The 11,132-nt window shown below is 56.5% G+C and overlaps 1 protein-coding gene across 1 annotated transcript in view; it reads right to left on the bottom strand.

The window, feature by feature from the left end:
* FGD3 (FYVE, RhoGEF and PH domain containing 3) overlaps window positions 1-11,132 on the bottom strand; it is a 55,529-nt gene that overhangs the window by 14,515 nt on the left and 29,882 nt on the right. Inside the window, exons 9-14 of the mRNA XM_014529504.1 lie at window positions 10,942-11,021; window positions 9,906-9,936; window positions 8,839-8,946; window positions 8,058-8,120; window positions 3,152-3,274; window positions 2,768-2,908 (exon numbers count right to left, since the gene is read on the bottom strand). Coding sequence (XP_014384990.1) covers window positions 2,768-2,908; window positions 3,152-3,274; window positions 8,058-8,120; window positions 8,839-8,946; window positions 9,906-9,936; window positions 10,942-11,021 — 546 coding nt within the window. The remainder of the gene's footprint in view (window positions 1-2,767; window positions 2,909-3,151; window positions 3,275-8,057; window positions 8,121-8,838; window positions 8,947-9,905; window positions 9,937-10,941; window positions 11,022-11,132) is intronic.

The following is an 11,132-nucleotide window of genomic DNA, read 5'->3' as shown; positions in this document are numbered from 1 at the left end:
CTGCCAGGGCAGCCTCCTGGCACAGCACGTTTGAGAAGGCCGATGCGGGAGTGGCCGCCGGTACCTTACTCCAGGCCAGGCCGCCATCGGATACCCACAGAGGCCACACGGGCAGGCGGGCGGGCGGGTCCACAGAGCGGGGCCAAGTGCTCTGTCTCCCTGCAGGTGCCGTTTTCGTGGGGGAGGCAGGGCTGCCGTGGGGCCTGAGTGGAGGGTAGAGGACCAAGACAAGGGGCTGGGCCTGGTGACATTTCCTAGGGTCACCGCAAGGGCATTTGGATGGGGCCGTACCCCCTCGGGAGTGAAGCCACCGTGGGGTCAGGGCAGATATAAAACAGGAAAGAAGTGAACCAGCAAGAGCCAGAGCGAGGCTCTCCTGCTGCCGCCACAGCCGGGGGGCCTCCCGACCCCCCCCCAGGCCGGTGGGCAGGGCCCCTCGCTATGCCCTCCCCCCCCCCAGAAGAAAAGGGCCCCGGGAGCACTGTGGGCACGTGAGTGGGGGGCAGCAAGGACGGGCTGGGAGTGATTCAGCTGTTCGCTCATCATACACACACACACACACACACACACACTGGGGACCTGAGAAAAAAGACACCTACTAAGAAGGGCTCCTGCTGGCTAACTGGGCTTAAATTAAAAAACAAAAACAAAACAGAGCCTAGCAGCCATTTCTGCACAGGGAGAAGCTGCACTGAACCACCTGCCTGCGCTGTTTCTGTCGCCTGAGCTGGCCCTTATAAAGGGGGTCCTGGAATCCATTTCAACCAATAGGATTGAGGCTTTCCCCATCCAATCAGAGCTGCGCAGCTCTGACCACCCAGAGTGGCTCTATTCCCCTGTGGTTCTGGGAGTGCACTTTCCCTTCCCACCGGGACAGAGCACCTGAGCTGAGCCCACAGCTGGGCTCTTCGGCAGCCAGTGCTGTTGTCACGCGCACACTATGTTGACAGCCCTGCATGTCACAATTGAGCTGTTTGCACTCAATAGTTTCTTTCCTCACTGAACCCCAAATTGGGGATTCCTGTAGGCATTGAATTGGTTACAATGACCATTGGTTGATCACACACACACTCACATTCAAGTGCACCCCCACATACATGCACACATGCTCATACATGCACACATAATAGGCACATACAAACTCACACATACACCCCCCATATGCACACTCCTACACATACATGCATGCACATGCACATTAACACACACATTCACATACAGATGCATACACACATACATATCCATACACACCTCCCCACACATTAACATACACACACATACACACAGGCACACACACATACACACACTGACATGTACATATCCACACACATAGTCACACACATATACACATGTACATGCATACACTTACAAACACATGCTCACATACACACATACCCACTCACATACACACATGCACATATACACATACACACATACACACTTACATACATACCCACATACACATTAACAGATATGCACATACACACACTCACACACATGCACATACATACACACTCAGACATGCATATACCCATTCACACTCACATATACACATGCACTCACGTGAACACTCATACACATTTACTCACATAAACACACACATTCACACACTCACATACACACTCATACACACCTACACACACACTCGCACACACTCACACACACTCACACACACACACACCATCCACCACACATACCACACCTCCTCACTCTGGCATGCTTAGAGCAGCCATGGACACAAGCTCAGTGCCATTTGGAAGCCCCTCAGACACCCCTGGCGGGCTGGTCCCTGCTCAGACTGGGTCTTCCAGGCACTGGTGCTGAGAGCGCAGGGCCGCGCTCACATCTTCTACACTTGGTTCTGATATACGTACCATTTGACGTCTGTAATAGACACTCAGGAGCCCTGCCACAGCGGGGCCCACTCGACCACGCCTGCAATATCTAGGGAGGGACCCCAATATCATAAATAGCTTCCCAGGAGGCTCCAGCAGGAATCTGGCTTCAGAGCCATAGACCATATGTGCAGAGAACAGGAAAACGCACTTTTGAGAAAGCCCCATTGCTCTTTTCCATCTTCCCTGCACTCCATAAACTCAGGCCTGTCCTTGAAGGGGATGCTTGCACCCTCAGGAGGGCGGAGGGGAGGAGGGTGGGGCCCTCAACGGCTTTGGGGGGCACAGCAGATCTCCCCTCCAGGTCTCCAATCACAGTGATCGTGAATGAAGATGCCACTGGTTCCCATCTGCTTCAGCTGAATTGTGTGCCCCCAAATCCATGTGCTGCACCCTAACCCTCTGTGCGACTATATTTGGAAAGGGGCCTTTAGGGAGGTAATTGTGTCCCGTGAGATCACTAGGGTGGGCCCTCGCCAATGTGACTGGTGTTCTCACACGGAGATGAGGGCGGAGAAGACGGCGTCTGCAAGCCGTGGAGAGGCCGCAGGGGATCCACCGCCCACACCTGGGCCTTGGACTCCCCTCCTAGGCCTGAGACAGGCACCTTGGCCTGGAGGGTCTGTCCCAGCCTGGGCTGCTAACAGCAGCCTGACCGTGGGTGCACGTGGCTCCCAGCACTCAGCTGGGAGGACCCTGGGGAGCCTGGCGCACAGGCAGGATGCTCGACCTTCCAGTGCCGCTGCTCAGCCACCTGCAGGCCTCCAACCCATCAGTCCTGGTCCCGGGAAGCTGGCTGCCCAGGAGCCCAGGAGCCCAGGCTGCCCAGGCTGCCAGGTGGCAGCTCGTGCCACAGGCTCAGGGACACCCACCTCCACGCTCTGCTGGGGCTCGGCAGGCGCCCTGGGGCTGGTGCTCGCGGGGGCCACTGGCTGTGTCAGGAAACACTCTCCACAGACTCGGCTCTGTCTGCCGCTCTCTGCCTTGAACTCGGAGCACTTCCCACAAATGACCTGCCAGACAGAGGCACCGTGACCCTCCCTCCCGCAGACAGAGGCCTGTCCTGGAAGAGGCGGGAAGGGCCACGTCCTTCCGGGCGAGGGGGGTCCTCTGCAGGCCCTGGGGGCCAGGAGCCTGGGGAGGGCGGAGACCAAGGCATCACAGAGAAGGGCTGGAGGAGGACTGGGAGGAGTCGGCACAGAGGAGGGCTGGGAGGAGGCGTGAGAATGGCTGCCCCGCCCCACTGCCCAGCTCACCGCCCCGCACAGCTTGCAGTGGTGCCTCCTCTTGGTGATGGAGTTGAACGTCTCGCCACAGCCCTTGCAGCTCTGCTTCTCCTTGTCCCGCCTGATCTTGGAGGACCCCCTCTTGGGCTCGAGCTGTGGGAGACACACGGCGCAGTCAGCCCCCAGCATACGTAGGGGTGGCTGTATGACGCATGGGCAGCACCCACAGGGGAAATCACTGATGTAGACAAGGGAAGGAAGCGGGAGCCCATGGCCATGGCTGCCCCGCCTCTCCCCTGTCACACAGTGAGGCTCGCAGTGATCCGGACCCCATGCTGGGATGCTGGCCCTGCATGGGGGCCAGGGACTCAGCCACCGGAGGCCATGCTGAGAGAGACGGTGGCTGTCTGCACAGAGGTCCAGTCAAGGACTGGGTGTCTGTCCTGAGCATCGGCTACACGGCACTCACGCCCCTACTCTATCTTCACTGGGCCCTGGAGCTTGGCACACACTCCTCACGGCACACGCGTGGCAGTGCAATCCCTGGGGCTGACAAGCGACTTCCAGCCTCCAGAGCCGGGAGAATGAATGCCTGTGTAGGTCACGGGTCTGTGGTATTTTGTTACAGAGCTTGAGCTGACTAATACTGAGACCTGGGTTCAAATTTTGACTGTACTTCCCAGCTGTGTGGCCCCCACTCACCATCCCCCGAGCCCCCATGGGCACCACCATGTGATGCTTGCACAGAATGGCACAAGGTGCCCAGGGCAGGCTAGCTCCTCCTAGGCTCAGCTTCCCTCCATGTCATGACCCCCTGCCCCACGGACATTGGGAGTCAGACAGCCCTGGGTCCCTGTCACTTTATCCCACAGAGGCCCTGCTAACGGGAGAATGCGCATCACAACCACTGTAAGCAAAACCAATGCTTCTCAGAACAACCAAGATGGTGGTGTACTCACCACGCCGGTACTCACCACCTCCCACAACCACATTAAAATTACAACTAAAATACAGAAGACCATCATCCAGAACTGCCTGAAAGCTGGCTGAATGGAAGTCTTACAACTAGAGAAAGAAGAAAGCACATGGAGGCTGATAGGAGGAGTGGATGCTTGGAACGAGCTGGTCTGGCACCCACGTGTGCCACTTTTTTAATCGGGAGGGAGAGCATGTATGCAGAGCTCCTCCTGTCCCCCCATGAGGAGCAAGGGGTCCCAGACCCCAGCCCAGGGTCCCAGAGCTGAGAAGAGAAGCCCCCATAACTTCAGACTGTAAAAACCAATAGGGATTGAGGCTCAGAGACCCAGGTGTTTCTCTTAAAGGGATAGCGCACTTACAAGGTATCTCTTCCTCTGAGCTCCAGCACCAGGGCAAAGATCTGGGGGACCCAGATACATAAGAGGTGACATTAGGGCAGGGACTTGGGGTGGCTTTCTCCCAGACAAGGGTGCTCGCAGGGGTCATTGTTCTTGTGCTGGGACCTCCTGTGTCACAGAACTGACTGGCAGTCATATATGAGTCTCCATCAGCCTGGAGCACACTGTTTACTCCGCCCTGGGAATTCCCTGAGACCCTGACCCATCCAATTTGCAGCCCCTTCCAAGCTGTTTGTAGTGGCTTTTGCATATTAATGGTCTGTCCTTGCTCACACTTCAGACTTTGCTAAAATCTCTCAAACAAGCTGCAGCTGGTGACAGCATACCCCAAACATATCAATAAAAGGTCCAAGACCTGGCATTAGCACCAGCCTGCTTTGCTTCACAGCCAGGCCTCACCTGGGCACCTCCAAGCCCAATATAAATAGTAAATAGCAGCCATCTGCAGAACCCTCTGTAGCTCCTGCCAGGTGGCCCCAGGCAGTGGCTGACTTTGCACTTCCCTGGAGACTCAAGAGCCAGTGCACCCAGTGGTCAGTTTCAGACCACACCAGATTACAACTCTACACATCCACAAGTGACACACGCAAGGGCCAGACTCAGTGAGCACCAAAGCCCCACTGAAGCAAGTCCTGCTCCATAGGGGTGTTCCCTGCCAAGTAGCTCCCCCACTGTAGTCACAGCTGGTCCTCACAGCCAATTGGCATGGAGGTCAATTCCTCACAGTGACACCAACAATAATCAAGGCTCAACTACAACAAGACTGTGCACACAGCCCACAAAGGGGTGCACCTAGTGCCCACCTCAGGTGATTGTGGAAGGCTGAGCCACTGGTCCCTATAGGACACCTACTACACAAGTCCACTCTACCAACTCAAGGAGACATAGCAGCTCTATCCAATACATAGAAACAAACACAGGGAAGCAGCCAAAATGCAGAGACAAAGAAACATGTCACAAATGAAAGAAATGGAAGAAAGCAAACTACTAGATATAGAGTGCAAAAACCACAGTTATAAGGTTTCAAGGATCTTAATGAGAGCTTCAAGGGACTTAGTGAGACTTTCAAGGATCTTAGTGAGAATGCAAAAAAAAAAAAGAAAGGAAAAGAACCAGTCAGAAATTAAGCATACACTGACAAATAAAGAATAATTTACAGGGATTCAACAGTAGAGTAGAGGATTCTGAGAATGAAATCAACAATTTGAAATATGAAGAAGCAAAAAACATCCAATCAGAAGAGCAAAAAGAAAAAAGAACCCAAAAATATGAAGAAAGTGTAAGGAGCTTCTGGGACCAACATTCGCATGGGTGCGCCAGAAGGAGAAGAGAGAGAGCAAGATATTGAAAACCTATTTAAAGAAATAATGACAGAAAATGTTCCCTACCTGGTGAAAGCACAGAGTCCCAAACAAGAGGAACCCAAAAGAGGCCAACACCAAGAAACATTATAATTAAAATGCCAAGGGCTAAAGACAAAGAGAGAATCTTAAAAGCAGCAAGAGAAAAGCAGTTAGCTACCTACAAGGGAGCGCCCATACAACTGTCAGCTTTCTCAGCAGAAACTATGTAGGCCAGAAGGGAGTGGCAAGAAGTATTCAAAGTGATGAATAGCAAGGACCTATAACCAAGATTGTTCTACCCAGCAAAACTATCATTTAGAATTGAAGGTCAGATAAAGAGCTTCACAGACAAGAAAAAGCTAAAGGAGTTCATCACCACCAAACCAGTATTACATGAAATGCTCATGGGTATTCTTTAAGAAGAGGAAGAAGGAGAAGAAAAAGAAAAAGATAAAAAATATGAACAATAAAAAGGCAATATTAAAATCTAATGAACAGAATAAACTGGTAAATAAAATAGAATTAGAAGCATGGAAATAGAACAGACTGATGAATCTCAAAGGGAAGAGGGTTGGGGGGGTCAGGAAGAGATTAAACAAAGATCTTATATGCATTACCTACAGACACAGACAATAGGGTGGCGAAGGCCTGTGGGTGTCCTCCCCGAGCCACCTCTGGCCTTGTCCGCCAGCCACACTGAGCCCTCCCCTATCAGGGCTCCTTCCCTGGAGACGTCTCTCAGGACTGCTGGGGCCTGTGGTGTGGAGGGGGAGGGAGGGGTGAGCCCCAGGGAAAGGAAGAGGGTGGAGGCAGCCAGGCTGTTTGGGATGCTAGGGGAGGGGCTCACGCAGCAGCAGCACCGGGAAGAGGCCCTGCGCCCACAGAGGGTCTGGCCTGGGAGGGGATGTTTCTATGCTCCTGCACAGAGCACAGAGCGAGAAGGCTCTGGGCTCAGGCCCGCTGCGGGGCTTCCTGGTGGGGCTTAACTTCATTTTTTTTTGGGTGTCAGAATTAAGGCCCACTTTTGAGTGCCTCCTACAATGTCACTGAGTCTTGCCCCGAGACACAGAGCTGCACACCGTGGCCGGGCCACGCACAGCTGGCCCCACAGGCCGTCTGCTGCTGCTTGTTTGTTCGTACTGGGGCCCAGCCCCAACCTGGGTGGGTAAAGGGCCTGGAACAAGGAGACCTGGACTGCGACCTGGAGCCCCTGGAGGGCTGAGCCCGGGACAGGAGGAGGCGGAGCCTGTGCACCACTGGCCCAGCATGGCCATGGCCCCACAGCTCTACTGGTCAAAGCCTGGCTCAGGCAGACCCACCTTCTCACCCATCAAAGGAGGGGGGCGGCCAATCGGAGGGGTCCCTTCCACCTAGAACATTCTCTGAGGGGGCCCCACACACCCCGCCCACCTCTTGCTCCTCTCTCCGTGCCTTGGGTCCCCCTGACACGCAGCCCACGGGCTGCACTGCACCACATCCAGGGCTCAGCCCCTGTGCAGCCACCTGGCCCTTTAAATACAGTTCCTCATGTTGTGACCCAACCATAAAATTATTTTTGTTGCTACTTCATAACTGTAATGTTGCTACTGTTATGAATCGTCATGTAAATATCTGATACGCAGGATGGTCTTAGGCGACCCCTGTGAAAGGGTCATTCTACCGCCAAAGGGGTCGCGACCCACAGGTTGAGAACCGCTGTAGCTGTTTCAGGAAGGAGCTTGGCAGTGCCTCCTGCCTGCATTGCCCGGGCTGAGGAAGGTGAGCAGGCCCAGGATAGGGGTCTTGGGCACATGCCTCCCTGGACCCATCCTCCTGGGCCCAACAGACTGGTCAGATGCCACCTCCAAGAAGCCTTCCCTGATAGCACCCCTCAGGCCCTCCTGACAGGGCACCTGTCTGCCCGAAATCCCCGTCCACGGGATGACCTTTCCTCTCTGGACGGTGGAGCCCTTTAGGGTGGAACTGCTTCGTTTCACATTGATTCAGCACGTATCACACGAGGAGAAGAGCTCAGGTCTCCAGAGCTCAGCTGGGACCTCCACCCACCCGAGGACATGCACATTCAGGTCCCAGTGGCCCCCCAACCCTCCCCCAACAGGCCAGGATCATCACTGTGGGGACCTGCTCACACACAGGTCACTGTGGTCTGAACTCACCCTTCAGGCCACCCTAGTTAGACCCAAGTGTCCACCTCCTGCCTCTGCTGGGGCCACTCACCCCTGCAGCACCCCCTCTGCCGTCGGCGGCCACCGCAGGCTCCTCGAAGCTGGCACTCGTCGTCTGAAAGGGACAGAGACAGTTGGCAGAGTGGAGGCTCGGTCACATGCCAAAGTCCAGGGCAGCAATGGGATCAGCCCAGACCTGCACCTGACCATCAGCCCCGCAGTGAGCAGCCCTGGTCCCGGCTCCTCCCTCAGGTGTCCTTGTAGAGAGCTCTGCACCTGCCTGTTTTCTTTCAAAATAATCCAGAAAGCAGAAAAAAGCGAGCAGATTTAATGCAAATATTAAGTAGATAGCGAGGTGGCCTGCAGGCCGAAGTTTGGCCGCAGAAAAGGGTGCCACCTGGCGTCTGGGTCTTGGGGCTGCTGGCCAGGCTGGCGGGGCACCCAGCAGCTTCAAGACACCCGGTGGGCAGCCTCACTCTGAAGCCCAGACAGAGGCTGTGCCGAAGCCCCAGGTGGCCCCCAAGGGACAAGGGATGGCTACAGCCCCGACCCCACCGCCAGGCCCAGGCGGCCTGTGTGGGGACAGTGAGCGGCCCACAGCACTGCCTCCTGCTGCGGCCCCACCGGGGCCACCTGGCCTGGAGGCACAGTGGTCCCCAGAGGTACTCGGTAGAGAGTGGGCAGACGTCAGCTGTCCACCAGCCCTGGCCCTGGGCATGAGGATAACTCCGGGTGGGGGCAGCCTCCCTTCCTGACGCCAGCCCTGCGTGCAGGGTGGGCAGCCACATGCCCACCCAGGCGCTTCCCGCACAGCCCCCGGCTCGGGCACTCACAGGGGGCTCTGGAGTCTGGGAGGGGTCCTCATCTTGGCTGAAGGCGGCGCTGAAGGCCTTGAAGGTCTGGCTGTTCTGTTTGTGCTTCGAGATGGTGGCTTCGATGACCTGGAGCAGGCAGGGCACAGGCCTCAGCGGTGCTCACAGCGTCCTGTGCGCCCACGTCCCCTGACCCTGCACACGGGAAGCGCCCCCTGACAGGAGGAAGTGAGGCCCTGGGACGTGACTGACAGCAGCCGGGCCTCCCACCCGCTCCGCCCGGTGCCACAGTGCAGCGGGCTCCCTCGCGTGGTGCTCCAGCCACGGATGTTCTCTGTGGGTGTGAGGCCTGTCTCCCTTTCCTGCGGTCCATTTCCACTTGCTCTCTGACTTTCCTTCTCTCCCACCCAGATACCGCTTCTACGCATTTTGGAAGCCACAGTCTCTAACAATTAGTGTTTGGCCTGGCCTGGCCACTCCGGGCTCCCTGTGCTGCCCCGGGTGCTGCCCACCTCCCCGCCCATCGCCCCTGGAAGCACAGGCTCCATCCTGTGAGTCCCACCCCTCGTCCTGCTCTGCCTGCCAGGCCGTGGAGAGGGCAGTGTGGCCCCTCCCCAGAGCCAGCGGACAGCAGACGTCCACCCCCAGGGGAGGGCGCCTCCCTGATGCCCACCTCCAGGCCCTGCATATGTATGTTTTTATTGATTTCAGAGAGGAAGGGAGAGGGAGAGGGAGAGAAAAGCATCCATGATGAGAGAGAATCATTGGTCAGCTGCCTCCTGCATGCCCCACACCGGGGATGGAGCCAGCAACCTGGGATGTACCCTGATCGGGAATGGAAACATGACCTCCTGGTTCATAGGTCGATGCTCAACCACGGAGCCACGCTGGCCAGCTCTTTATGTTTCTCTATTTACCGGGGGCCAAGCAAGCACATTGAAAGGCTGGTGTGTCTAAAGGTGCTTATGAACTTGGTCAGTCCACCACTTCGAGGCAGACCGGTAGGGCACGGCCCGGGGATACTCAAGCCTTTGTTCCAACAGGAAAGGCCATACTGCTCAAGAATGAGGTGACTTTAGGAGCTTCACCTGAATCCATTCTTTCTTCTCCTCTTCCGTCCTAGGAGAAACAGAAACAGGTTTTATGACTTCAGCTTTGGATCCTGAGTAACCGCCTCCTGATTCCTCCCTATCCTGCCGCCATGCCCGAGCCGTGCACTGTCTCCAAGGGCAGTTTCAGACCCAGAAGACGGCCCGCAGGGCTCCAGGACACTGGCCAGAGGGGGTCAGGTGCAGCCAGGTGGGGTCAGGTGTGAACAGGTGGGGTCAATTGGGGCCAGATAGGGTCAGGTAGAGTCACATGGGTCAGATGGGGTCAGGTGTGAACAGGTGGGGTCAGGTGTGAACAAGTGGGGTCAGGGATAGTCACATGGGTCACATGGGGTCAGGAGTGGCTGGGGTGGGAGGTGTGGAGTGCAGAGGCCTCTGCAGTGGAGGTGAGGCAATGCCTCCTGGACACAGTGGATTATCACCAAGGCCCTGGGTGGGAGGAAGGGTCTCCCATACTTTGTCACCAGTCAGGGCACAGCCTGGCACGGCCCTCCACGGTGGCGTGACAACAGCTACCGGCCCCGAAAGCAGACGTGCTGCTCTATGGCCCACAGTTCTGTGTCAGGAGCCCACCTGGCAGGTCTAGTGCACCTGCACCTCACCTGGGGCAGGTGCTGTGGCCAGACCCCGTGGAGCCTGGGGCCCGCCAGAGAGCCAGTCAGTGACCATTGGGAAGCATTACGTGCTTTAGGAAAGGTGCTCTGACTGAGATGATTTCTGATAAATTAAGTGAAAAAGGCAAGATGCAGAACAGGCTATACAGTAACCAGCCATCTGTGTGTGAGCACAGAGACCCTGCGGGCGTGTGAGGGGTGGGAAGGGTGCCCCCTGGGGGGTGGGGAGGGGGCTTATCCTGCATGGACTCCCCTCATTCAGGTATGGCCTAAACCACAAATAAATGAATAAATAAAAACACACAGCAAGGTGGTCTGGTTTAGAAAGAGAAGCCGCCGGCTGAAATTCCCGGCCAAAGACTGAGTTCACACAGCAGCGAAGGCTGCGCAGCTGAGCCTACCGGGCGCGCAGCTCCAGGGCCCGGCTCCTCCCCGTGAGGATGAACGTGGGGGCTGCTGGCGGCTTGCTGGTGTCCTGCACCTACAGGACGCGCCGAGGACAGAACGGAGCCGTCACCGAGCGGCCTGCACTCACCCTGCTCTCCCCACGGAGGCCTACTGAGGAGGCTCCACCGGCAGGTCTGCAGTGGGC

This window comes from Myotis brandtii, unplaced genomic scaffold (genome assembly GCF_000412655.1).
Source record: "Myotis brandtii unplaced genomic scaffold, ASM41265v1 scaffold684, whole genome shotgun sequence".
NCBI classification, from domain to species: Eukaryota; Metazoa; Chordata; class Mammalia; order Chiroptera; family Vespertilionidae; genus Myotis; species Myotis brandtii.
This window is presented reverse-complemented; position numbering and strand designations above follow the sequence as displayed.